Here is a 27,106-nt window from a genome sequence, read left to right on the forward strand (position 1 = left end):
ACCATTGTCAATTGTTCTAAAACTCCATCTGGCTTATCAGAGTCTCTGAAAAGACAATAAATATGAGAACATAAGGAGAAGGAATTGTGAGAATAGGGTGGCGGGGTGGGGTGGGGGGTTGTTGCAACTGAAAGTCCTGGTTTGGGTTAATTAATACAAAGTTTTTAGGACAATGTCCTGGCAATGACCTCATACCATGAGAGAATAGAAAAAACTAAAGCAAAGCCCACAATGTGCTATATAACTGAAGCATACTTTCCCTACTTTTGTATTCAATTCCCCCTTTCAGTAAGCAATATAATTCTGCTAGTTTTCGTAATACTTGCTGTACTTGCATACTAACCTTTTGTAATATATGCACTAGGACACCCAGATTCCTCTGCATCTCAGAGCTCTGTAATTTCTTCCCATTTAGATAATCTGCTTCTTTATTATTGTTATAAATGTATAGGTGTGTACTACACCTTTAAGAGAGTTGAAAAGCTAGCAAGGACTGACAAAGCACAGAGTCCTGAACAAAGTAAAAATGCAACACCTGGACGAAACAAATAGTTGCAGCTGAGTTGTCATGAAATAAAAGCAAATTCAAATTTGGCCAATCAGTTTAAATTATGCCCCAAGATACCAAAATCCAATCAAATTTGAATTTAGTATTAAAACCAATGAAATGATCAGATATTTTGGGGTATAAAACCGGACATTTTGAACAGTTAAAAAACGATCTGCCAAGGACATCCACAAATATAGAATTCTAGCTGAAGAGCTCTCTGAAAGTTACCTGTCCATAAGAAGTTACTGCAGCAGAATATCAAAATCGACCTGGAGAAAATATACAGAAGAAAATCTACAAAGGAGAATCAACAAAGCTGACTGGGTTTTGAAACGTGATTTCTTTTTTGTAAATCTTAATCTGGATTTTTTTATTGGACTAGAATTGTAGAGTGGGAGGTAAAAGATAGGTTTAAGAGAAAGGAGTTGTTAATAGTTGTTGATTTTAATATTCGCTGTTGGATTTAAAGAATAAAATTGTTAATTTTTTAAATTTTAAATAGTGACCTCTGGGATAGTTCTTTGCCTCTCGAAATTTATCGGATTATGATACGAGGTGAGCTTCTCTGTGTGTCAGGTTTAAATTAGCAGAGGGGTTTACCCCCATGTCGTAACATATCCTTCTTACAGAAATGGGCAATGTCATATTTTGTTACATTTCAGACCAGTTGCCAGATGTTTGCACACACCCTCATCTATACTCATTTCTAGCCTCATGTCTTCTTCAGTTTACTTTCCTACATATCTGGATCAGGCTTGCTGCTGAGGGCAACGTGCTGGCCTTTGTGTGGAAACAAACCCAGATTTTACACAAAAAAAAACGCAAACTCACGTAGCAGCAGCACATCTACCTGTGTCCCTCCGGACTGATTTAGATACTGGGGCTGTATGCAGGTCAATGAGACTGGCAATCTTCATATACCCATACATTAGTGCCAAAGAACGAGCTGTGTCCCCAGTTTTATCCTTCACATCAACCTGGACATCCTGTATTCAAGATAGAAAAACATGTTTCATTATTGGAGTTACTGGAACGGTAACATAGTGGTGATGGCCTAGTAAGGCAAAGGCCCGGACTAATGCTCTGGACACAGTTTCAAATTCCACAACAGTAGTTGGTGAAATTTAAATTAAATGAATTGATACCAATTGGTGTGTAAACATAATAAGTTCTGATTTCAGAAGTCGGTGCTACGTACAGACCTTGGAGGTCCATGCACTGAGAAAATTTTCAGGCAATACTGATCACCATCAGTTATCCTAGCATAAAAGCCCACCTGGTTTGAGAAAGTATTTAGGAAAGGAAGTTTACTGTTGTTGTGGTCCGAAATCACATGTAGGCCAGACAAACAGAAATTTGGTTGATTGTTATAAAAACAGTTTTGCTAGATTCTCTAATATTTTCTGTCAGCAACTGTAGACAGAGAAGGAGTTTACATTTCCAGTGTAAGTCCAGTGAATCTTCTGTGGTACTATGTCTCCAGCATTTTCAGTTTTTATTTCAGATTTCAAGCATCTGCAGTGTGTTATTTTTATTTGATTGATAGCTAAATCAGGGAGACGATGGCCTAGTGATATTATCACTAGACTATTAAGCCAGAGACCCATTCAATTTGAGTTTAATTTTTGTTAAGAATCTGGTTTAAGAATCTAATAATAACCATATAATTGTCCGATTTGCTATTTAGAACATAGAACATAGAACAATACAGCACAGAACAGGCCCTTCGGCCCACGATGTTGTGCCGAACTTCTATCCTAGATTAAGCACCCATCCATGTACCTATCCAAATGCCGCTTAAAGGTCACCAATGATTCTGACTCTACCACTCCCACGGGCAGCGCATTCCATGCCCCCACCACTCTCTGGGTAAAGAACCCACCCCTGACATCTCCCCTATACCTTCCACCCTTCACCTTAAATTTATGTCCCCTTGTAACACTCTGTTGTACCCGGGGAAAAAGTTTCTGACCGTCTACTCTATCTATTCCTCTGATCATCTTATAAACCTCTATCAAGTCACCCCTCATCCTTCACCGTTCCAACGAGAAAAGGCCGAGAACTCTCAACCTATCCTCGTACGACCTATTCTCCATTCCAGGCAACATCCTGGTAAATCTTCTCTGCACCCTCTCCAAAGCTTCCACATCTTTCCTAAAGTGAGGCGACCAGAACTGCACACAGTACTCCAACTGTGGCCTAACCAAAGTCCTGTACAGCTGCAACATCACTTCACGACTCTTGAATTCAAACCCTCTACTAATGAACGATAATACACCATAGGCCTTCTTACAAACTCTATCCACCTGAGTGGCAACTTTCAAAGATCTATGTACATAGACCCCAAGATCCCTCTGTTCCTCCACCTGACTAAGAACCCTACCATTAACCCTGTATTCCGCATTCTTATTTGTTCTTCCAAAATGGACAACCTCACACTTGGCAGGGTTGAACTCCATCTGCCACTCCTCAGCCCAGCTCTTTGTCAGAAGAAATCCATTTGGCTCACTAATGTCCTTTAGAAAAGGAAATCTGCCATCCTTACCTGTTCAATGTCTGGCCTACATGTGACTTCAGACCCACAGCAATGTGGTTGACACTCAAATGCCCTCTGGGCAGTTAGGGATGGGTAATGAATACTAGCCTGGCTAGTGATGTCCACATCTCATGAATGAACTAAAAAAAATTTAGCCCTCTCAAACCATCACAGCAAAGTCAAAAAGGAATAAAATTAGACAGACCACTTTGCACCAACCTATGCACTAGAAATGGCACTACTGGTCCTATTGACCCTGCAAAGTGTCCTCCTTAAAAATATCTCAGGAGCCTGTGCCAAAATTGGGAGAGGTAACTGGTCAAGTAATAGCATGACTTAAGCGAATCATACATTACAGCCAAAGTCCCAGACATGGCCACTGTCCCCGGGAGTTTTCAATATCAACTCTGGCCCCTTTGAATTCTCATGACATCAGTTCGAACTTGGGGGCAAGGGACCATCGTACCATCCACTGCCCTTCTTCAGGTGATGAATCAGTACTTCTTCTTCGAAAAAGCACCAAGGGTGATAAGGACCAAAATGTAATCTAGGTGGAGACGTCAATACAGCATCACTACTGACTGAGCTGGTTGGGTCATGAAGGATATACCTGCCACACTGAAGTCCCATTTTCACACTGAGGACACTCTCCATCCTGTTGTGCTAACTTAAATTGATTTACAATGAATCTAGCAACTCTAACAAGTAAGTGGGTATCCATGAGGCACTAAAGGTTATCTTCAAAAGAACTGCATTCAGCCACAGTCTGTAATGTCAACCTCCAGCATATCCCTCAATCTACCATGACCATGAAAGCGAGGAATCAACCCTTGTTCAATATAGAGTAAAGGAGAGCTTGCAGAGGCAACAGCTCATGTACCTAATGTCAACCTAGTGAATGTACAACACAGGACTGCTCAGTTAACCCATTTGGCTAGATAGCTGGTTTGCAATGCAGAGTGATGCCAATAGCTTGGGTTTGATTTCTGCACCAGCTAAGATCACCCTGAAGGACTCAATTCCTCAATGTCTCTCCTTGTTTGAGGCATGGTGACTCTCAGGTTAAACTACCAACAGTTGTTTGTCTCTTTTGAAAGAGCAGCTCTTTGGTCCGGTAGCACTCTAGCAGCAGTACCTTTACTTGTTTGCCAAACAGCAGAAGCAGTAGGCGACAGATAATATTAAGCAATTTCACAACCAACAAACCAAATCGATGTTCTGTAATCCTGCCACATCCAGCCATGAATGATGGTGGTCATTTAAACAATTGGACGCTTTGCAATTATCCCGATCCTCAATGTTGGGAGAACCCAGCACATCAGAACAAAAGGTAAGACAGAAGCATTTACAACCACCTTTACCCAGAATCGCCAAATGGATGAGCCATCTCAGTTACATTTTTAGAGACCTAGCATTACAAATGCAGTGTTAATTAGTACAGTTCACTCCATATGATGTTAAGCAATGACTGAAGGTATAAGACAATGAAGAAACTATAATCCCTGACAATATCCTGCCAGTAATGCTCAAGTCCTGTGTTTCATAACCAGCCACACACCTAACCAAACTGCAGTACAGCTGCAACACATCTAGTAGACAATATGGAATACTGCCCAAGAATCTGAGCGGCACAGTGGCTCAGTGGTTAGCACTGCTGCCTCACAGCCCCATGGACCTGGGTTCAATTCCCGCCGAGGGCCACTATCTATGTGGAATTTGCACATTCTCCCCGTGTCTGCATGTGTTTCCTCCCACAATCCTAAGATGTGCATGTCTGGTAAGTTGACCATGCTAAATTGCCCATAGTGTTAGGTGCATTAGTCAGGGGTAAATATAGGGTAGGGAAATGAGTCTGGGTGGGTTACTCTTTGAAAGGTCGGTGTGGAGTTGTTGGGCCAAAAGGCCTGTTTCCATACTGTAGGGAATCTAATTTGCAGTCTATAAAAAAGAAAGATAAATCTAATCCAGTCATTTACCACTGCGTCAGTCTACTTTAAGTTATCAGCAAAGTGATGGAAAGTATCAGTGACAATGTGATCAAGCACTGCCTACTCAACAAAAATACAGAAACGTAGAAAATAAGCGGAGTTGGCCATTCAGCCCTTTGAGCCAGCTCCACCATTCAGTAGGATCGTGGTCGATCATTTGACCTGTAACTGTTTTCTCCCAATACCCTTTCATCCTTTTAGCCCTAAAGGGGTTGGGGAGTCCAGAACTAAAAGGTATTAGTTTAGGGTGAGAGGGAAAAGATATAAAAGAGACCTAAGGGGCAACTTTTTCATGCAGAAGGTGGTACATGTATGGAATGAGCTGCCAGAGGAAGTGGTGGAGGCAGGTACAATTGCAACATTTAAGAGGCATTTGGATTGGTATACGAGTAGGCAGGATTTGGAGATATGGGCCGGGTGCTGGCAGGTGGGACTAGATTGGGTTGGGATATCTGGTCAGCATGGACGGGTTGGACCGAAGGGTCTGTTTCCATGCTGTACATCTCTATGACTCTATAACTATATCCTTCTTGAAAATATTCAACGTTTTGGGATCAACTGCTTTCTTTGGGAGAGAATTCCACGGGCTCACGACTCTCTTGAAGAAAACATTTCTTCTCAGCTCGGTCCTAAAAGGCCTACCCCATATCTTTTGACTCTTCAATCTTTCATCCCCTTGGTGATCAAGAGTCTATCTACTTCTGTACTAAAATATTTAAAGATTCTATATCTAATACCTTTTCAGGAAGACTCAATCTTCCAACAGAATTTTTTCCCTCAGCTGTTTTAAATGGATAATCCCTTATCATGGATGATCAGGAATGGTGGAGCAAGTGCTAAGGTCTTAATGGTCTATTCCTGCTCCTATTTTCTATGTTTCTATTTATCAGGGGTATGCAGTAATATAGAAATATCAGATCAGCCATGATTTTAATAAATGGCAGAGCAGGCTCAAAGGGCTGAGCAGCCTACTCTTGTTTGTATGTTCATAACTGACAAGTAACACTCATGCCATTCAAGTGCCAGACAATGACCATGTGCAAGAAAAGAGTGAAGTGGGAGATGGCATGGCACAGGGACACACAAGATGGCCGCTGAACCATAAGTTGGCCACTTGACATACAAAATGGTCGCCAGACCACAATATGGACCACAACAAAGCAAACATAGACCCTTCCTGGGGCCACGAGAATGCCAACACAATGCACTCACAACCTAGTTGATTAGTTTAAGGCAGGTGGTGGAGAGAATACACATGAGTAATGTATACTGCCCACAGAAGTGTCTGGGTCCAGCTAACACCTTTGATAGAAATGCTAACTGTTTGGTACGAACTCAATACAAAGTGCTCATAGCCAAGCCTGCAGTAATCATCCTTCTCAGGAAGAGCGATTAGCACATTACTACAGCAACAGACTTCCACGCAGACATTGAAAATGACAATGTCTGCACTGAAACTGACAATGACCACGCTGAAATTAACAAAGGCTGTGCCGGAACTGACAATGGCTACATCGAAACTATCAACAATTCTGCAAAGTTTACAACAAACAAACTATGTTGCAGAGCCAATAATCTCATCGCTGACAAAATGTATAAACATATTACAAAACATATCACAAAATGTATAAAATTATCTTGACATGTGCTCCAGGTTGAGAGAAGAATCACAGCTGACCACTGAGCTGTTAGTGTCTTTCTCTCCCCGGAGCTCCGGTACTTCCTTGTACAATAAACTCTGTTGTTGAACCCCGACTCTGACTCCAAGCCTGGTGATTTTCCCCACAATTAGAGAATCTATAATATAATTGGTTTTGTCAACACAGAATGACCTATCAGCATTCTGGGGTTACTGATGACCAGAAACTGAACTGGATGAGCAATATAAATACTGTGCTAGAAGAACATATCACAGATTGAGAATGCTGCAGTCAGTATTCAACTCCTGTATCCACAAAATTTGTCGAAGATCTATTTACCATGCACAAGTCAGAAGAAAGATGGCATTCTTTCCATATGCCTGCATGAGTGCGGATATAAAAAAACACTCAAAAAGCTTGGCACAATCCAGGACAAACCATTTTGCTTGATCGACGGCCCATCTATTGTCTAGAACATTCACTCACTCCATCACTAAATACACTATGGCAGTCGTGTAGAACATCTGCAAGACACACTACCACTAGAAGGACAAAGGGATAAAATGAATGGGAACATCACCACCTGCAATTTCCCCTCCAAGTCACTCAGTATCCTGCTACTGGGTCAAAAGCCTGGAATACCTTTCCTGAGACTGTAGGTGACACCAGATGGGCTGTAGCAGTTGAAAAAAGCAATTAACCTTCTCAATGGCAATTACAGTTGGACATAAACACATGATATTCACCTCACAAGAAAGATGCAAAAAACCTTGTCCATGGCCCAGCATATTGCCAGCTAATACAGCACAGCCCAGGTCTTACTGCTGCCTCTGTCCTCTTCGGGAAACAGCTGCCCACACTAATTATGGCAGCACTTGGCAGACTAATCAGAAGTGAATCCGGTCTGCGCTAAGGATAATAATCACACAATGCAATCACAATATCTAACATCAAAAGATATGTAAAAGAAAAGTTAGTTCAACCAACTAACGCTTCTACCAATCTGCCCCAACTCGAAGCTCTTTGTGCAACACAAGACAAGATGAGAAGTGAGAGACACATACATGGTTCAAGAGGTATTGGACTATGATCTCATGACCAGAGGCAGCAGCTTCCATCAGAGGTGTAAATCCATACACAGGCTCTCTAAAACAGAAAACAGCAATGTTATCTCAGTTACTGGAGAGGGAGTATTAGCAACTTTTAAAGAGATATCTGTGTTATATGAGAGCACAATAAATTGTATAGGTAGGTTCTGGGGTGGAGGAAATAGATCTGAGAATGTGCTGGAGAGCAGCGGTGGAAACATATAGGAAAAGTGTGTTGAGACTGAGATAACAGTAAAAGATTCTGCAGTGACAAGGCAAAACTTCATATATAAGGTCCACATTATAGACATTTTGTTTGGAGATAGCTGTAAAGTTTTGGGATAATTATTGGTCTTTCTAAATCTGAGCAGGTCAAGTGATGACAAATACTCAAGTACATGGAAGATTTTGATCAAACTAATAATAAGTGAGTGTTTCAATTGACTAGTGAGATGATATCGAAAGACAAAAATTGAAGATCATTTCAAAAAGTTAAAGTAGGTAAAAAAATCGTTTACCTTGAGGATGAACAGAATGTGGAACTTAGTCACACAGTGTGTTGAAGCAGATTTTAGAAATTTTAGAATCGGACATGTTACTTCAGACAGAATAGATTATTAAAGATTGTAGGAAGTTAGCACGGACATCATTGCATTTCTAGATTAATGTTTTAGGTAGAGATAAAGTTGGCAGGTCAGATGAAAACCTTGTACATTATGAGCCATCTAAATAGGGGTCGGCCTGTTGTGCATTAGCAAATTAGTATTTGTGTGAGCAATGAGTGTAACATTGAACAAAGGGTATGCTCTCAGAATACAGGACGTGCAAACTGTATCGACCCTGTATCTTACTTCAGATTTGCATCAGCACCATTATCCAGAAGAAACTTCACCATTTGCTGGTGTCCTGTGCTCGTGCAGTGGAACAGTGCAGTCCAGCCTCTGTGATCCTTCAATTCCAGTTCAGCCCCTTGCTGCTTGAAAGAAGAGGCAATTCAGCTCATCAAATCTCAGCCCTCGTGTCTTAACAGTTCCAGGTAAGTACATCCCTCCAACATCAATTGAAGCCATTCCCTCCAGTGCCCTAACCCTCCAACCGAAACTTAGTCCCTCAAGTATCCCAAACCTTCCACGGAAGCCCAATTTTGACATCTGATCCTGCAGCTTAGTTTGTATCAAACTTTTCCAATGATATGCCTTAAACTTCCCATTCGATACTAACATCCCAAACAATATCCTGCAAACTATGTTCTCTCTTCATTGTAGTTTTCGGTCTTTCCAATAGCTCGTTTCTTTACAATAGCTCAGAGGTCTTGTAGTAGTCCTCTCTGATAAATATACCAATGATCCGGACGTAACCATTATGTTAAATGAGAGCTGCTCCATGCATAATTCTTCCTCAGTATAATTAGTGTGGAACCATATACATCTATTGTGGCTACACATCCAAGCATCCCAGTTCTATTGCCTTGCTACATTGGCTCAACTATCAGTGACAAGTGTTATAGTCAGTTTCCTTTTTATGTCTCTGCACCAATTCAATCCCATTCATCACATTCCCCAGATGTTCTGTTGCCTAATTTGTTCTACCTCATCTCCATCACTGTTTCCAAAACCTAAACAAGACCTATGACTTCCCCAGACCACACTGCACAATCACTAAGCCCAAAACATACTGACCTGAAGCAAGAAGTAGGCAATGCTCTCATTGCCACAGCTCGCTGCCAACATCAGTGCACTCTGCCCTTTCTCTGTTGTCATGTTGACATCCACTCCTGCCTCCAGCAAGAGATGAACAACGGTATCATGACCAATATATGATGCATACATTAAAGGTGTCCAGCCTCCTCGGTTCTTCTGATTTGGGTTTACTTTTCCACTAAACAAGGCAAATAATGAATCATTCCATTTCCACAGTACATTTCCCACACACTCATCCAGTCTTACACTTAGCTAAATTCACATGAACGGACACACACAATACCACTGATCCAGACCTAGATCTACATACTCCCAAGCCAGATCCAAACACACACACCCTCCCCACGCTCAGCCAGATACACAAACATACACACACACACGAAGACCCAGAATTACACACAAAGAATCCCTCTGAGCCAGATCCACATACACATAGACACCCTCTGACTGACACACACACACACCCCTGAGCCAGATCCTTCCTCCCTCCCCACATAAACTGCGCCAAGTGCATAAAAACACACAAACATAGATCTGGTCACTGAAGGCTCCCTCAGCCCATGGGTCCTCTCAAAAACTGCTACAAATGCAAGATAATAAGTTACAGTCCCTATGGTTTAACATTGGTTTTCACTTTCTGTAACTGCATCAGGTACTAAATAGTGATTCGTATGTTGGGGCGGGGGGGGAGGGGGGGGCAGCAGATTATGAGGTTTCTGAAAGTGGGATTTGAATATGGGTTTGTTGGAGTGTGTTGAACACTGGCACCACTGATGAAAATTTCATACTGGGTTTGCTGTTCCAATGGTTTTCACTGGAATTACCAACAGATTGACATAATACTGACTGTCAATCTGAAATCCAAACAAGCACTTTTGAACTGAAGTGATTTGGAACATCAATTGATGACACTCAGGTATGGAAACACTTGCTGTAATAATACATGAAGATTCATAAAGGGAATAGTTTAAAATCTCTACAAGTGCAGTAAAGGCCGATTTGGAAGAATTCACATCTTTAAATAAACTGGATTACATTCACTAAAATATTATCCCTGCACGTTGGGTCTGACTGGCAGCTAACAGTCCTTGTGCTCTTACCTCTGGATGCATTGTTTCACCACATCATATTGTCCAATCGATGAGGCTGTGTGAAGGTCTAATGGGACATCCAGGTCCTCACAGCCAACTAGCTGCTCAAAGCCATGCCACATGGACAGGCTGCGATTCAGAAGTTCTGTCTCACTTGACTCATCACTCAGTTCGGACATACTGCTCTAATTTCCTTCCTACAGAAAGATCAGATCATCACAACACTTCCTTCATCTGACATGGATAATGGTGTGGGAATTCTCAGTCAATTCATCCCTGTTAGGCTAGTAGGTTAGTATGATCAGTATCTGTGGGGGCAGTTATTGCACCCAGGTACTGGTCACATCAGAGACTATACAGACTGTCTATTCAGAAAAACAAGGTCAGTTCATGTCTAAACCTCATTGACATTGAGTCATGTTGCATCTCCAGTGATATTTAGATGCTATAGGAAGGATAAAAAAGGAGGCAAGAAAAGTTTTGAAGAGCAAGGGGGGTGTTTTTGAGGAATGCATTACTGCTGTAACTAGGGAAGATATTTCTGAAAAATCATTCAGTGAAAATGTATGGGTACAAATTACAAATAAGAAACGAAAGATCCCTTCTATTGTACTATAGACCACCAACAGTAAGAGGGAAAATGAGGAACAAGTATATAGGGAGATCTCAGATATATGTAAGCATAATAAGGTTGTAATAATGGGAGATTTTAATTTTTCAAATATTAGCTGGGCTACCATACTGTTAAAAGTTTGGATGGTGAAGAATTTGTCAAATGTGTTCAAGAAAATTTTCTTTATCAATATGTGGATGCTCCTACTAGAAAAGGAGCAAAACTAGACCTTCTTTTGGGCAATAAGGCAGGGCAGGTGGCTGACGGTAAAGTAGGGGAACACTTTGGGTTTAGCGATCATAATTCCATTAGTTTCAAAATGGTTAGAGGAAAGTATAAGCCTTTCATAAAATCTAAAATTTTAAACTGGAGTTAAATGGCATGAGACAAGAACTTTCAGCAGTTGATGGGAGTAGACTGTTTGCAGGTAAAAGATGCCTGATAAGCGGGATGTTGTGATGATGAGAATTCAGAGGCATTTTGTTCCTTTGGAGTGAAGGGTAAGGCTGGTAAGATTAAGGAACAATGGATGAATAAAGATATTGAGATTCTAGTCAAGAATAAAAGAAAATCTTATTTTAGATATAGACAACCTGGTACAATTGAATCTCTTAATCAATATAAAGAGTATGGGGCATTCTTAAGAAAGAAATCATGAAGGCAAAGAGGGGATATAAGAGAGCATTGGCAGATAAGATTAAGGATAATCCAAACAAATTCTACAAATACGTTAAGAGCAAGAGGGTAAGGCCTCTTGAAGATCAAGGAGGTCATATGTGTGTTGAATCCCAGGAGATAGGAGGTACTAAATGAATATTTTGCATCAGTTTTTACTGTGGAGAAAGAAATGGAGTGTCGAGAATAGAGAAGTAAACGTTGTTTTAAAGATAGTTCACATTACAGAAGAACAAGTTCAGGAAGTCTTAAAGAATATAAAAGTGGACCGCATTTAATGTATCCCAGAATTTTGTGGGGAGGGAGGAAATTGTGAGACCCCTTGCAGAAATATTTGCATCTATAATCACAGGTGAGGTGCCTGATGACTGGAGGGTGACTAATGTTGTACCTTTGTTTAGGAGAGGTTGTAAGGAGAAACCAGAGAACTATAGGCCTGTGAGTCTGACTTTGGTTGGAGATTATTATAAAAGATAGGATTTATAGACACTTAGAGAGGCAAATATTGATTAGGGATAGGCAGCAATTTTCTGCAGGGAAAATAGTGTCTCACAATCTTGATTAAGTCTTTTGAAGAAGTTACCAAAAAGGTCAATGATGACAGAGAAGTAGACATTGTTTATTTAGATTTTAGTAAAGCCTTTGACAAGGTTCTGCACAGTTGAGTAATTCGTAAAGTTAGGTCACATGGGATTCAGGGTGAGCTTGCCAATTGGATACATAATTTGCTTAACAGCAGGAGACAGAGAGTAATGATGGAGGGTTGCTTTTGGGACTGGAGGCCCTGTGACCAGTGGTGTTCCACAGGGATTGGTTCTGGGTCCTCATTTATTTAAATGATTTGGATCAGAATATATAAGGCATGATTAGTAAGTTTGTGTATAAGACCAAAGTTGGTGGTATAGTAGACAGTGAAGAAGGTTTTCTAAGATTACAAAGGGATCTTGATCAAATGAGCTGAAAGATGGCAGATGGAGTTCAATCTGGATAAAAGAGGTATTGCATTTTGGTACAACAAACAAGGGTAGGGCTTATACAATTAATGGTAGGGCCTTGGGTAGACTATAGAACAGAAGGATCTAGGGTACAGGTACATAATTTTTTAAAATTTATATCACGTGGTTAAAAATGTGTTTAGCATGCTTGGCTTCATTGCTCAGTCTTTTGCATAAAGGAGTTGTTGAGGTTGTACAAGACATTGATGAGGTCTCTTCTGAAATACTGTCCAATTATAGGAAGGAAATCCTCAAGCTGGAGAGGGTTCAGAAGAGACTTACCAGGATGTTGCCAAGTATGGAAGGTTTGAGTTATAAAGAAAGGCTGGATAGGCTCAGGCTTGTTTCACTGGCACGTAGGTGGCTAAGAGACATTTTTAAAGTGAGAGAAGAGGGATTTAAAAAAAGACGAGACAATTTTTTTTAGTGGTTCACATGTGGAATGAACTTCCTGAGGAAGTAGTGGATGTGGATACAATTACAACGTTTCAAAGACATTTGGATAGATACATGAATAGGAAAGGTCTGGATAGATATGCGTCAGGAGCAGGCAGGTGGGACTAGTTTAGTTTGGGATTATGTTCGGCAGGGACTGGTTGGGCAGAAGAGTCTGTTTCTGTGTTGTATAGCTCTGAGGACGTCAAAGAATGATTGATATCGTGAGTCTGAGGATGAGAATATCATGCATCGGTGAAGAATCAGTAATCTACTAAAATTGTATTTTAAGTAATCAAATAACTTAAGGAGTTTTAGAACTTTCCAGGTGTCCCATCAGTGTATTAGTAACCTTAGTTGCTATAGGTTACTGTCACCCCTGTTGCTATGGGTTACTGCGCCCTAGCCGTGTCATGACCCCTGTTACTCGAGGTTAAAGTGCCCAGAACTCCTGTCAACGGCGCGAAGTTATTTCTTTTACAATCTTTGCTTCCATCCGCAAGAAACGATCCCTCACTTCCCCACCCCCTGCAATGCTCAGTACCTTTTTTGTTTTTAAAAAATAGAAGCATTGCCGCTGGACAGAAAATGGCCACTTTACCTTCTCGGCGCTGCTTCTCTTCCGGCTACAGGAGCATGTGATATACACCAGCCAATCACATACTCAGGAGGCAACATAAACGAGGAGAGGCAGGTGAAGGCAAGAAGGGTCTTCACTGCATTAAAGAGCTCTGCTTCGCCGAGCATAATGCCCCTCTCATGGAGGTCTTACCTAGTTGTCGCTGTTAATTTTATGTATCTTTCTCATCAATCTAAATACGCATCTCTGGAGCAGGTGATACTTGAACCTGCCAGAAATAGGGGCAATACCACTGTACCAGAAGAGTAAAGTGACGTGAAGGATTATCTTTGTGCTAGAAAACTTTGCTATTGCTAAGTTTGTATGGTTTCATATTTCTTTGATTTCTTTTTTAAAATCAAATTCCAATACAAAAGCAAATTATTTTGCATGCTGGAAAGCTCAGACAGAAGATGCTGGAGTCATCAAGTCATACAGCATGGAAAAAGACCCTTTGATCCAACCAATCCATGCTGACAAAAATCCCAAACTAAACTAGTCCTATCTGCCTGTTCCTGGCTAATATCCCTCCAAACCTTTCTTATTCATATACTTATCCAAACGTCTTATAAATGTTGTAATTGTTCCGGCATCCACTACTTCCTCTGAAAGCTTATTCCACACATGAACCACCCTCTGTGTAAAAATAAAAGTTGCCCCTTGAGTATTTTTTTCAATCTCTCTTCTCTCACCCTAAAAATGTGCTTCCTAGTTTTGAAATCTGCCATCCTAGGGAAAAGACAATTATCATTAGCTATATATCCTCATTATTTTATTAACTTCTATCAGGTCACCTCTCGACCTCCTATGCTCCTGTGGAGAAAAACACTTGGTTCTCGCCAGAGATGCGGCTTGATCTGTGGAGTATTTCCAGCATTTTATGTTGTTACTTTGTGTAATGGAATGCTTTAAATTTAATATTATTTGAAGTACTTAAGTTTTGAAAGATTGTTAAAAATATATTTATTTCAAGTTTTGTGGAAATATATATTTAAAAGAGGTCATTGAAAGTACGCTCTGAATTTTGGAGATTTTCTTTTCACAGTATTTAATGCACATCACATTACTAGTGGTATCTACTTGCTTTGCTGTGATGACTACTGGGGATATTTTGAAAACAGACTGGCTGCTTTTTGTTCAGTTGGGGCGGGAAGTCTGGTAAGAACAATCTGAGGCAGAAGGAAGCTTGCTTTAAAAAAACTGTCCAGCTCATCTCTCTCATTTTTGAAAAGAAATTTCACTTGTTGAGTGCAAGGTGGAATCTTTGTTCTTTTGAAATAATGACTGAAGCAACATCAGAAGATTGTATTCCCTGAGCAAACTGTCTACAAGACTTCAGAGACATGAATAGTGATGTGACCACATGTGCCAGAAAATCAGAACAGCACACATTAGAACATCTTTTGCTTTATCCTTTGGCCTTTATGAATAACTCTTGCAAAAATATTTTTCTTCCTTATTTTTCTAGAAAGCCAATGTCTGCAGATAATTTTCTTTTTCCTGAAGCAAGCATGTTATGGAGATATTCAGAGGGAGAAACATATATATTTCTCTACTACTGATGGTGTACATTAACCAATTATTGCACCTTTATTGAATTTGTTATATTTTGTTAAACCTGAAATTGTGTTTATTAAGCAATCTGATTTATAGATCTTTTTGTTTAAAAATATGATAAAGAAAAGTCATTTAATTGTCCATTTTAAAGCCTGGGAAAAATATTTCTATTTTATGTTGTGACCCATGGAGTTATGGGACTAGAACAACAATGTTCCTCCTGCCTCGTTCACAACAGAAGAAATTCTGAAATGCTTTACAAGCCAGGAAGTATTGAGAAGTACTTTTTTTCAAGAAATATTTCTCTACAAAATATTTGTTTTTGTAAAAATACATTTTTCAAAACAGTTATATAATGTATTAGTACTTGGCGTACTGTCTGACTTGTTGTAGTCCTTTAACCTCTACATCTGCTGTAAGTGCTTTTGCATGCAGGCTGTAGCAGCCAGGAAGGTGCAGCTAAATGGTGACCCTATTTTTTTCCAAGAGCTGTAAAAAATGCCAGTTACTGTTTTACAAAAGCACAGCAAGAGGTTTTAAACCGAAAAATAGTGATTTTTCAGTCTTGTAAGAGAGATAGCTACTGAATGAAACAGCAAGCAAGAAAAAATACAACTGCAGACATTTATGTACAGTTAGAGAAGCTGTGCAGTCACTGCAGGCAGCTGACCACCATTCCTCAACAATGGAAATGGATCACCAACAACAATTACAGTAGCCACAGCACTTGGCATGGGAGTGACACACCAGGACAAGCAGCTACCAAACAGTCAATGTCAATGCACATATGTACCATCGCACAAGCATTGCAAACAAAATCTCTCTCAAAAACTGACAGAAATGAAACTGACTAGAGGTAATACACAGTTCTGTTAATACATGATAATTTTCACTGATTATATTGGGTAACTTCACATACCAGATGGTTTGCCATAGTCATGTGAACTCCACCTGTGCTGTACGTGCCTTTGTGTGCAGCCTGTGATAGCTATTAAATGCACATCTCTTGAAAAATTTAACACTGCCATTGAGTTTAATGCAGTTAAATTACTTTCAACTTGTGAAGTAAAATATAGTCAAGGTAGAGAAAATCAGCAGGCAATCTGTGCACTGAAGGATTTCACAAAGTGAGATAATGGACCAGTTAATCAGTTTTAATGACACTGCTATGGGGAAAGGCTGACCAGGCTGGGGCTATTTTCCCTGGAACGTCTGAGGCCGAGGGGTGATTTTATAAAAGTTTACAAAATTATGAGGGGCAGTGACAGGAGAAATAGACAATGCCTTTTCCCTGGTGTGGAAGAGTACAGAACTAGAGGGCATAGGCTAAGAGTGAGAGGGGAAAGAAATAAAAGGGACTTAAGGGGCAACTTTTTCACTCAGAGGGTGGTACGTGTATGGAATGGGATGCCAGAGGAAGTGGTGGAGGCTGGTACAATTGCAACATTTAAAAGGCACGTGGATGGGCATATGAATAGCAAGGGTTTGGAGGGATATGGGCCGGGTGCTGGCAGGTGGGATTAGATTGGGTTGGGATATCTGTTCGGCATGGACGGGTTGGACTGAAGGGTCTGTTTCCATGCTGTACACCTCTATGACTCTATGATGTTCATTAAGTCACCAGATAAATTTAGGGTCACTAACTTGCTGTGATTCACTTCCATGTCCCTGTAACCAATCTGCAGCTCAGGGGACCAGCAGCACTCACTTCTCCTCCATGGACATTGATGTAAAATCTGACAGCCCATGTCGACCATCCTGGTACTTCTATTAGTCAATGCAGCATGATCTGGAAGCACCAACAATCTGCATTGAGGACACTTTCTGCATCAGGACAGAAACCCAGCTCAAACCTGGATTAGGTTGCAGTTCAGGGATGATCACTTTGTCTATTCATGCTTATAGCCTTTAGAAATGGAGGGGGCGCACATGTTGTGGAGTGCTACATCAATCTCACACCTGCTCCACGTGCCAACAGCTTCCACGGTAAGTACACTACATGTGCAACAATCAAGCAACCATATATCCACTGCAAAGAGTAGTCTTCAGAAAGTCCGCAATGAATAAAGAGTCCTCCAGGAGAGTGGCGCTGTGTTTGGAGGACCTGATCGCTACAACAGGGCGGTAATCATCTTGGCATTACTCGCTACTTCTTGTTCCAACCGTGCCTGATTGGCGTCTCGTAACCATGGCAACAGTACCTTCGGTGGAAGGCGGGGGTCGCATTTTGTGCCTGGGGCTTTTTAAACCGTGTGACCGTTACCGAGAGGTGGAAAACAGTTTTGATGAAATCGATGTCTTCGATAGAGGGTGGGAGGTAAATGTGTACCGGCGGATGGGTGAGAGTAGTAATTAGATGCCTCCGAGAGAAGGATGGAGGGAGCGGAAACATGTCCTTAAGGAAGGGTGATTGGTTAAGGGCAAATCTATGTCCCCTGAGCAAGGAGGGTTTGGATGAAGGAGGAAACAAACACATGCTCCTGGTGAAGAAGGGGCAATCGGGGGCTGGTTAAACCCCCAGTGGCAGGTTGAATGGGGTTGTAAATATGAGCCTCAGGGTGAAATCGGGAATAAATTGGTATCCATAAGGCAGCAAACACGTGCCCCTGAGTGAAATGTGGCCTGTGGGGCAAACACATTGCCCCAGGAGAAAGGTGGGGAAATGTCCCTAACTCCTGCCCCTATATTTAAAAAAGGATAATATGGGGCAAAGATAGGCACAAACTTCTGGAGGAAAGGATGTGTTGGGGTGCAAGGATATACCTCTTGAATATACCCATGTGCGATGGCAAACAGATGCTGCCTGGAGGAGGGCAAACACATGACCTACAGCTGGGGTTTGGGCAACACATCTGCGTGGAGAAAGGATAAGATGGACGAGCAAATACAGTAACCTGGGGTGGGGGCAATAACGGTATGCGGTCAGAACATACCCCGAGAAAACTATATGGCGAATACATGTCCTGGATGACTGGAGGGGGTGGGATTGAGGATGAATACATGCCCCAAGGAGGGAATGAGGTAGGGTGGGTGTTGTCATACACATGCTGCCAGTAGAGGGGGTGTAGGAGAGGCAAATTAATATTCCTGGGGGTGAAGGGCTTGGGGAGGGGCAAGCATGCCCTCCAACTGGGAGGTTGCAAAAATATGCCCCTAAGCTAGATAGGATAGGGTGTGGGGGTAAGCAAATGCCTCTGAGGAAAATAGGATAGGGTGTGGTGGCATACTAATGAGTTCCCTGGAGAAAGAGAAGTAGAGGGGTGTTTGACAAGGACAAAAATTATGAAACACTGTGTTGTTCCTGACCCTGGCCTTTAATTGTTTGTTTTCAGATTCTTTACTGCATGAGGAAGTATGCTCCTGAATAAAAATGAGTTCAAATAATAATCACAAACCAGCAGAGATTGATGAAGGAAACAATGAACTTCAGAGAACGTATGACAGCACAATGGTTGGTCGTGATGGTCTGAAATCTTACTGGGATAGGATATTTGCACATGTTAAGGATGAACTTCCTTCCATTGATTCAGACCTTTCATCAGTAAGTCCCAGCTTTGGAATCCCATAGCTAAATATGTTTGTAAATTCCCTGATTGTGAGGTATCGATTACTAGCAGGTGATGGAACAATTGGAAGCATTTCCTCAATTTCTTAATCTGTTCTGAGTGGAGTCTGAGGTAGCTTATTGCTGAGTGAATAATTTCATCTCTGGTGGTACTTACCACTGATACTTCCACTTATGAGAAAGTCTATAGTCTTAAAACTTGTCCTTAAACATTTAGTCTAAAATGTAATGTTGAATTATAGAACACATTTGCTGCACACTAGAAAATAGACAGGCAAGGAAGGTAAGGCAATTAAGAACATTTGCCTTAACATCAGTGAATCTGTATAAACTGGACAATGAATGATAGCATTCATGGCTGTTCCTCTGTGAAATTAATAACAGCGTTTGATTCTGACCTTGAAATGAAACTCTGTGTCAATTAACTTCTCTCCTGAATTATTGTCCTTTACTGTTATCTGTCTAGTTCAGAACAAGCAGAGCTTTTGTAAACTTTTGAGAAAAAAAGCCTGTTTGTGACAGTACAGCTTTTGAAAAACATTTTGTATAATGGTAGCCTATTTGTGATAGTTCAGCAGAGTAGCCTGCCCGGGCTCTTGAAAAGCTGATGTCCTACTCTCCTGATTATTAGAATCCAGTTAGCCTGGCTTATAGGTGTCAGTGTTATGTTGTAACAGTGATGCTATTAGTAAATAAAGGGGATGACTAAAATTAAACTAAACTGTCTGTAAGAGATTTCTTAATTTCAGACTACCAAAAGTACGACCTCCGGGACGAACCAAGAGAGGCTTACAGGTTGAATTCACAAGAGAATTCCCTGGGCCATCTCAAATCTGTACTTTATCACTAAGCCAAATGACAAAACCAGCAAGCATCATGTGGTCATCATTTTGGCCTTCTATGGAAACAGTTTAGAAAAGTGATGGAATAGACTGCAAGAAACAAAATATGGGATGAGTAGCAGACGTCCATCTCTGAAATAGAAAAGTATCAGGCCAATGTAAAACGAGTGTTGATTCCAATTGCACAATTCATGTTAATTCCCAAGAACAACGTCACCACCTAGATGATTCACAAAACAGTCATAAGCCTGATTAAACGGTGGGCTGTCACAGTGCACGTATGCATTGTTCTATGCATCCCTATTTGTGAGAATGATCATATTATATAGAATATTATAACCCCCTCCCTTTATCTTCAATAATCATTCTCCTTACTTATCATCTAGAAGCAATTGGCAAAATGGTTGACTTCCCCAACTTCTTATTGCATTTGCAGCTGATTCTGTGTTTTGAGGGTTGACAATCTGTGCTATTTTGATTACATTTCATGAATTGGATTAGATAGGGAGCATGGCAAAGCTGTTTGATCATGGTAAGCCTCAGTGTTAGACCCTGACAGTAGAGTATTCTTCACTTTAACCATTGTGCCGTTATGGTTCTTCAGATCTCCTTATGAATATCAGTATAAAATACCTTTCTCAATCAACCTAACACCTTTTATTCTTTATTCTTACTACACTCTGATCCAAGCCCTCATATTCTGCATTTTCTTTGCACAGTCTGGTTCAGAAGATGGTGAAGTTGCTATTTTCCAGCGTGGTACTATGGGGCTAATTTCACACGTGCCCGAGGATCTGGGGGACTTGTCACTTGATGATCCTGTCCTTGAGGTAAAATCCAACTGTTCAACAAGTATCCCATTTTGTCATTATTCTCTGTATCTTGCTGCCTGTGGTCCATTTTGCTTTACATTAGAATCTAGTTTATGCTTTTCTTTGCTGACAGAGCTCTAGCTGATTCTGCTGATTCCATCTGAGATGTGACTCTATGATTCTATCACATGAACTTTAGTTCACCCAACACTGCACTGATTTGAAGTACAAGTGCTTCAGGCCTCATGTTAAACCAAGTGCAACTAGGGACAGGCAATAAATGCTGGCTAGCCAGCGATGCCCATGCCCCACAAGTGATTAGAAGAAAACATTGTACATCTTGTTGTTTGAGTCAGTGAAACAGCCTTAACTTATTATAGCTAGTTTAGTAATTGAAATGAATGCATCCCCGCATTTGTCAGGCATCACTGTGCATGAACTGTTGGTTAAGCTAGTTTGTAAAGCAATTCAGTGATGTGACTCCCTCTCCCACATTTGGTGTTATGAATTTTTCAGGTTTAAGTAAAATCAGGTATGTGTCATTTTGTCAGGTGCAAACTAGGATGGACATGGAATTGCTAAATCTTCTGAATAAAGAAACATCTGACTCTCACTATATTTTATGTAGAACAGAAATGCAAGATTATGTACTGACATAGAGCCTGATAAACCAATATAGGAAGAAGAATATAGGAAGAAGAAGAATTGATCACTCATATAGTTCTTCTGCTGTGGCCAATATTCATAAATAGTGAAGCTTCTCTTCTGTTCATTTGTTTTTAATTTTGTTACTTACATTATCCCTTGAAGTTTTAACTTAATTAACATTAAATTTCCATCTTGGTGACAATATCAATGACTACTAAATGTCCACAGGAAATGCTGGAATCTGCAAGATGGCCACGTGAGGCTTGGGCACAAGATTATAAAGGAAGAGCATCTGAGCAGGACTTTCAGGGTCAAAATTCAAGGCATTTAGAAAAGTCTACCACAACTAATAAATGCAACAATATTGAAAACATAATGCTGGGGCAACCAGCATCTGCTATCACTGGTGAGAGTGAGAATTCACTGGGCTTGGAAGCAGAATCCAGGCCGAGTAAAAATAAGTACCTTGCAGATCTAAGAAATAGTGGTGGGGGAGAACCACAGTCATCCATAATACCCAAAGTTATTGACAATAAGGAACGGGAAATCCTAAGGTGTCAAGGCAGTGGAGACAGGAATTTAGATTACCGCTGTATCTCCACCAAAGCAACAGGCGGACTTTCAGAATTGACAACTGAAAATGACCTCATGCAAAATATCTCCCAAAAAACTCCAGAATTGGTCTTGGACAAGACAATATTCACAGAAAGGCATTTAGTAAATTCCAGTCAAGACCAAGAAACTACACGAATTCCAAAGGAAGGGCTAAAGAGAAGGAAATCAACACGCACTGTACGGCATGGCCACAGACCACCTATACTCTCTTTAGAGGTGAGCTGTAATATATTTTTCTCTTTTGTATTTGTGAAACTGCTTCCTTAAGGTGTTCCAGAAGAGGCCAGTGTTACATAGGACTAGAATACTGACCATAACTGAGTTGATAAAAAGTACTCACTGTCTTTTCATCTCTGGTTAAGATTGTGACTAGACAGGAAAGGGATTATGATAATTGTGATTTTTAATGTGCAGGTCAAGTATAAATTAACAGGGAGAAGCACCTATTTTCTTACACATTCACCAATAATATTTGGTAATGTCTGAAGTGCCATTTTTGCTCCAACCAATATTAGGATCAAAGACTGAGACTCCCTAATGTGTGTCCTCTGCCTCTGAAAGCTGCCCTTGAATTATACTCTGTAAACTGATACTTTTAATTTTAAATCTAATTATATTTAGTATAAACTGGCTAACTGATCTCTGACTTTTATTGAACTTGTTTATAGTGTGTAGAGCAAATAGACCTTGATGGGATCTTAAAGACTCTGCAACAGGTGGGAAAGAGCAGCAGTGATTTTGAAGACATCATGAATGGAATGTGGCCTGCTTCAGGTAAGTAGTGATCACATTCACAAATTTGTGATCTATTAATATTTGCTCTTTTTCCATTGCCTTTGTTGACCTTTAAAATCCTCCTAAAACCATGCAGGAAGATAATCTAAATTATGCTCATCAGGATAGAATGTTCTAGGGAATGTGGAATCAGATTCTCCATAGACCTTTTTAATCTGTGTAAAAGAATTTAGGGGGACTCCATCATTCTGCCTAAAGCAGGAACCTAGACCATTTGGATCTTGATAAAAATCTTGCGTCTTCCATTCAAAGCTCTGAATTGTTTACATATTAACCATTGTGTGAGAAGGGTCAGCCTGAAACTGCGAGTAAGGTTGTCAAAATGCAGCAATAATAGAAAAGCAACTTGCCAAGAATGTTGGAGAAAATAATGCTCCTCACAGCCTGAAAAGGGACATCCTAAAACTTTGATGGTACACTGTCTAGCAGATACTGACGTAGTGAGTAAGCTTGTCAGTGCATCCTTACCACCTGGTTCCTGGAACAGTATTCTGATAAATTGTATATCTAGGACGGTTGAGGGAGTTTTAAACAAAAGGGGAAGAGGGAGCTCATGAGGGTGTTTATGTGGTAAAGTAAAGGATAAGGCAATAAAGGGTAACTATAATCAAAGCAAGGCAGAAACAGACAAAATATATAAATCATCACCTGTAGATGAGGTCAGGGTTTGCAAATTCTAGATCTGATAATGAACAATAAGAAAAGGTTAACTTATGACCTCATATAAAGAAACCTATAGGTAGCAGTGACCATAATATGACTGAATTTTGCATTCAGTTACAAAGTTAAAAATGTGGGCCTAAGTTTAGTACTTTAATCTTAAAAAGAACTTAGGTTGAAAGGTAGAACAGTAGAGATGCAGTGGCAGACATTTCAGGAGATGTTTCACAATGGTCAGCGAAGATGCATTGCAGGAAAGAAATACTCTCGGTGAGGCATGCACCATTTGTGGCTAACTAAAAAAGTCAAAGGTAGTATCAAATTGAAAGACAAAGTATATAATTCTGCAAAGATTAGTAGGTCAGAAGTTGTACCAAATTTAATAACCAATAAAAAGTGATTTAAAATAATATGAGAAATAATATGAGAAAATAGGAGAAATTAGAGAATGAGAGAAACCTACCTAGAAATACGAAAATATGGTAAAAGTTTCTACTAGTATTTTAAAAAGAGTGCAGCATTGATGCTTTAGAAAGAGCGAGTCTGGAGAATTATTATTGGGAAATAAGGAAATGGTAAAGTATTGAACAGACATTTTGTGTTTGTCTTCAGTATCGAACTTGTAAGTCAAAGCTGAAAAGATGGGAGGAACATAAAACAATTAGAATTGCCAAGGAAGTATGACTGAAAAATAATTGTTCAAACTAAAGGCTGACAAGTCCTGTATCCAAGGATCTTAAAAGAAGTACGTGCTGAAATAGTACATGCAGTGTTTGTAATTTACCAAACTTCCATAAATTCCAGAAAGATCCCTTTATATTGAAAAATAGTAGATGTTCTCTTTAAGAAAGAAGGCAGACAAAAAAGGGAACTGCAGGCCAGTTTGCCTCCGGGAAAAATGATAGAATCTGTTAAGGAGGTTAAAGCAGAACACTTAAAATAATCTTGTTGCCTTTTCCTGATTGCATTATGTTTGTGAAAGGAAAAGCTCATCTGACAAATTTATAGTGTTTCTTTATGGGAGGACAAGAGAATATGAATAAAGTGGCACTTGTAGATGTAGTGTAATTGAATTTCAAAGGTTACTACTCAAAATTAGACACCAAAATGTAGGGGATTATGTCCTAGCATGGCTGGGGGATTTATTGATTAACAGGATGCAGAGGATAGAGATAAATAGGTAATTTTCACATCGGTAAACTATAGCCAACAGAGTCCCAGTGCTAGAGCTTTGAATATTTATCATCTATTTCAATGAAGGTAGGGAGTGAATGTGTGGTTGCTAAGTTTGCTGATGTCACAAGCTGGTTAAGAGAATAGGTTTTGAAGAACTCATAGAAACTTGCAAAGAAGTATAGATAAGTTTAGTGAACAGGCAAAAAAAAAGTGATAAATTCTGGGAAAATTTAAACTTGTCCACTTTGGCATGAAGAATAAAAAAACACTATATCATTTACAGGGAGAGAAATTAGGATCCTAGTGTCCTGATACAAAATTCAATATGCAGGTGTAACAAGTAATTAGGATGGGAAATGGAACGTTGTCATTTAGTGTAAAAGGAATGAAGTACAAAAAAAGAGGAAGTATTACTACAGTTGTAGTGGGCTATATGGAATACTATGTATAGTTCTAGTTTCTTTACTTAGGAAAAGGATATATTTAATGTGAAGGAGTTCAGAGAATGTTCATTTGACTGATTTCTGGGATGAAAGGGTCACCTGTTACAGAAATGTTCGATTGGTTCGGCCTATGTCCATTAGATTCTATAGAAATAAAAGATGATCTTGTCAATAACCATATGTTCCCAAAGGGACTTGATGGGTTGGATGCTGAGAAGATGTTTTCCTTTATAGGAGGGACTAGAATTATAGGACACCATTAATCAGAAACTTGACTGCATCTATCATATAAATATAATGGCTCCAAGAAGTTGGGAATTCTCTGTGCAATAAATCAACTCCTGACTCCCCAAAGTCCTCCACAAACCCTATGAGTCCTCTGTAAGTCAGGAGTGTGGTGGAATATTCTCTACTCATTTAGATAAGTTGAGCTCCAACAACAATCGAGGCTTGACATTATCTATGATGTAGGGAAGCCAGTGTTGGACTGTCCGGGACAGTTAAAAAAAACATTAGGTTTTAGTCCAACAGGTTTATTAGAAAGTACAAGCTTTCAGAGCACTGCTCCTTCATCAGGTAACGCTTCGTCAGTTAATTAGTGGGGCAGGATAATAGAACACAGAATTTATAGTAAAAGATCAAAGTGTCATACAATATATAAATCCCAGAACTTCTTTCAAGTCACAATCCCGAGAGAACTTAATATTTTATCAGTAAATTAGAAAAAGGTGGCATCTCAGCTCAGAGGTGCAAGGTTAGAGACAAGATTAGAGGGTGCACAGCAGGTCAGGCAGCATCCGAGGAGCAGGAAAATAGATGTTTCGGGCAAGAGTCCTTCATCAGGAATGAGACTGGAAGCCTCAGGGGTGGGGAGATAAATGGGAGGGGGTGGGGCTGGGGAGAAGGTAGCTGGGAGTGCAATAGGTGGATGGACGAAAGGGTAAGGTGATAGGTCAGAGAGCAGGGTAGACCAGATAGGTGGGAAGGAAGATTGACAGGAAGATTGATTGAAGATTGGAAGGGGGACAGGTCATGAGGATGGTGCTGAGCTGGAAGTTTGGATCTGGGGGAAGGGGAAATGAGGAAACTGGTGAAGTCCACATTAATGCTCTGGGGTTGATGGGTTCCGAGGAGGAAGACGAGGCATTCTTCCTCCAGCCATCAGGTGGTGAGGGAGTGGCGGTGGAGGAGGCCCAGGACCTGCATGTCCTCTGCAGAGTGGGAGGGGGAGTTGAAATGTTCAGCCACAGGACGGTAGGGTTGATTGGTGCAGGTGTCACGGAGATGTTCCCTGAAGGGCTTTGCGAGAAGGCGTCCACTCTCCCCAATGCAAAGGACACCGTATCGGGAGCAATGGAAGCTCAGGTGGATGTGGAAGGCTCCTTTGGGGCCTTGGATGGAGGTGAGGGGGGAGATGGGGCACAGGTTTTGTAATTCCTGCGGTGGCAGGGGAAGGTGCCAGGAGGGGAGGGTGGGTTGTTGGGGGGTGTGGACCTGACCAGGTAGTCACGGAGGGAATGGTGTTTGCGGAAAGCGGATAGGGGTGGAGAGGGAAATATATCGTTGGTGGTGGGGTCCATTTGTAGGTGGCAGAAATGTCGGCGGATGATGCGGTTTGTGTGGAGGTTGGTGGGGTGGAAGATGAGGACCAGGGGGGTTCTGTCCTTGTTGCGGTTGGAGGGATGGGGTTTGAGGGCGGTCGTGTGGGACATGGATGCGATGCATTGGAGGGTATCATCCACCACGTGGGAGGGGAAATTACAATCTTTAAAGGAGGCCGTCTGGTGTGTTCTGTGGTGGAACTGGTCCTCCTGCAAGCAGATACAGCGGAGGTGGAGGAATTGGGAATACAGGATAGCATTTTCGCAGGGGGTAGCATGGGAGTAGGTGTAATCCAGGTAGCTGGGGTATGTAAAAAATGTCAGCGTTGAGTCAGTCGTCGTTGATGGAGAGGTCCAGGAAGGGGTGGGAGGTATCAGAGATGGTCCATGCGAATTTAAGGTTGGGGTGGAATGTGTTGGTGAAATTGATGAACTGCTCAACCTCCCCATGGGAGCATGAGG

The 27,106-nt window shown here is 40.8% G+C and overlaps 2 protein-coding genes across 8 annotated transcripts in view; one reads left to right on the forward strand and one right to left on the reverse strand.

The window, feature by feature from the left end:
* Positions 1–17,520, reverse strand: part of anks3 (ankyrin repeat and sterile alpha motif domain containing 3) — a 37,155-nt gene extending 19,635 nt beyond the window's left edge. The window contains exons 1-6 of one of the 4 annotated variants that reach the window (XM_072559644.1): positions 17,196–17,520; positions 10,603–10,790; positions 9,482–9,680; positions 8,654–8,775; positions 7,779–7,860; positions 1,401–1,536 (exon numbers count right to left, since the gene is read on the reverse strand). In XM_072559644.1, coding sequence (XP_072415745.1) covers positions 1,401–1,536; positions 7,779–7,860; positions 8,654–8,775; positions 9,482–9,680; positions 10,603–10,772 — 709 coding nt within the window. In that variant the 5' untranslated portion in view covers positions 10,773–10,790; positions 17,196–17,520. Of the gene's footprint in view, positions 1–1,400; positions 1,537–7,778; positions 7,861–8,653; positions 8,776–9,481; positions 9,681–10,602; positions 10,791–13,855; positions 13,872–13,912; positions 13,958–17,131 lie in introns of those variants that run through there. The other 3 variants (XM_072559643.1, XM_072559642.1, XM_072559645.1) reach the window with 3 other exon arrangements.
* Positions 17,521–17,663: 143 nt separating this feature from the next.
* Positions 17,664–27,106, forward strand: part of LOC140464502 (dynein axonemal assembly factor 8) — a 103,332-nt gene continuing 93,889 nt past the window's right edge. For 2 of the 4 annotated variants that reach the window (XM_072559647.1, XM_072559650.1), the window contains exons 1-5: positions 17,682–17,804; positions 18,820–19,028; positions 20,614–20,724; positions 21,583–22,185; positions 22,638–22,743. In XM_072559647.1, the coding sequence (XP_072415748.1) occupies positions 18,858–19,028; positions 20,614–20,724; positions 21,583–22,185; positions 22,638–22,743 (991 nt within the window). In that variant the 5' untranslated portion in view covers positions 17,682–17,804; positions 18,820–18,857. Of the gene's footprint in view, positions 17,805–18,819; positions 19,029–20,613; positions 20,725–21,582; positions 22,186–22,637; positions 22,744–27,106 lie in introns of all 4 variants that reach the window. The other 2 variants (XM_072559648.1, XM_072559649.1) reach the window with 2 other exon arrangements.

The sequence above is a fragment of the Chiloscyllium punctatum genome, chromosome 40, assembly GCF_047496795.1.
Source record: "Chiloscyllium punctatum isolate Juve2018m chromosome 40, sChiPun1.3, whole genome shotgun sequence".
Taxonomy (NCBI): domain Eukaryota; kingdom Metazoa; phylum Chordata; class Chondrichthyes; order Orectolobiformes; family Hemiscylliidae; genus Chiloscyllium; species Chiloscyllium punctatum.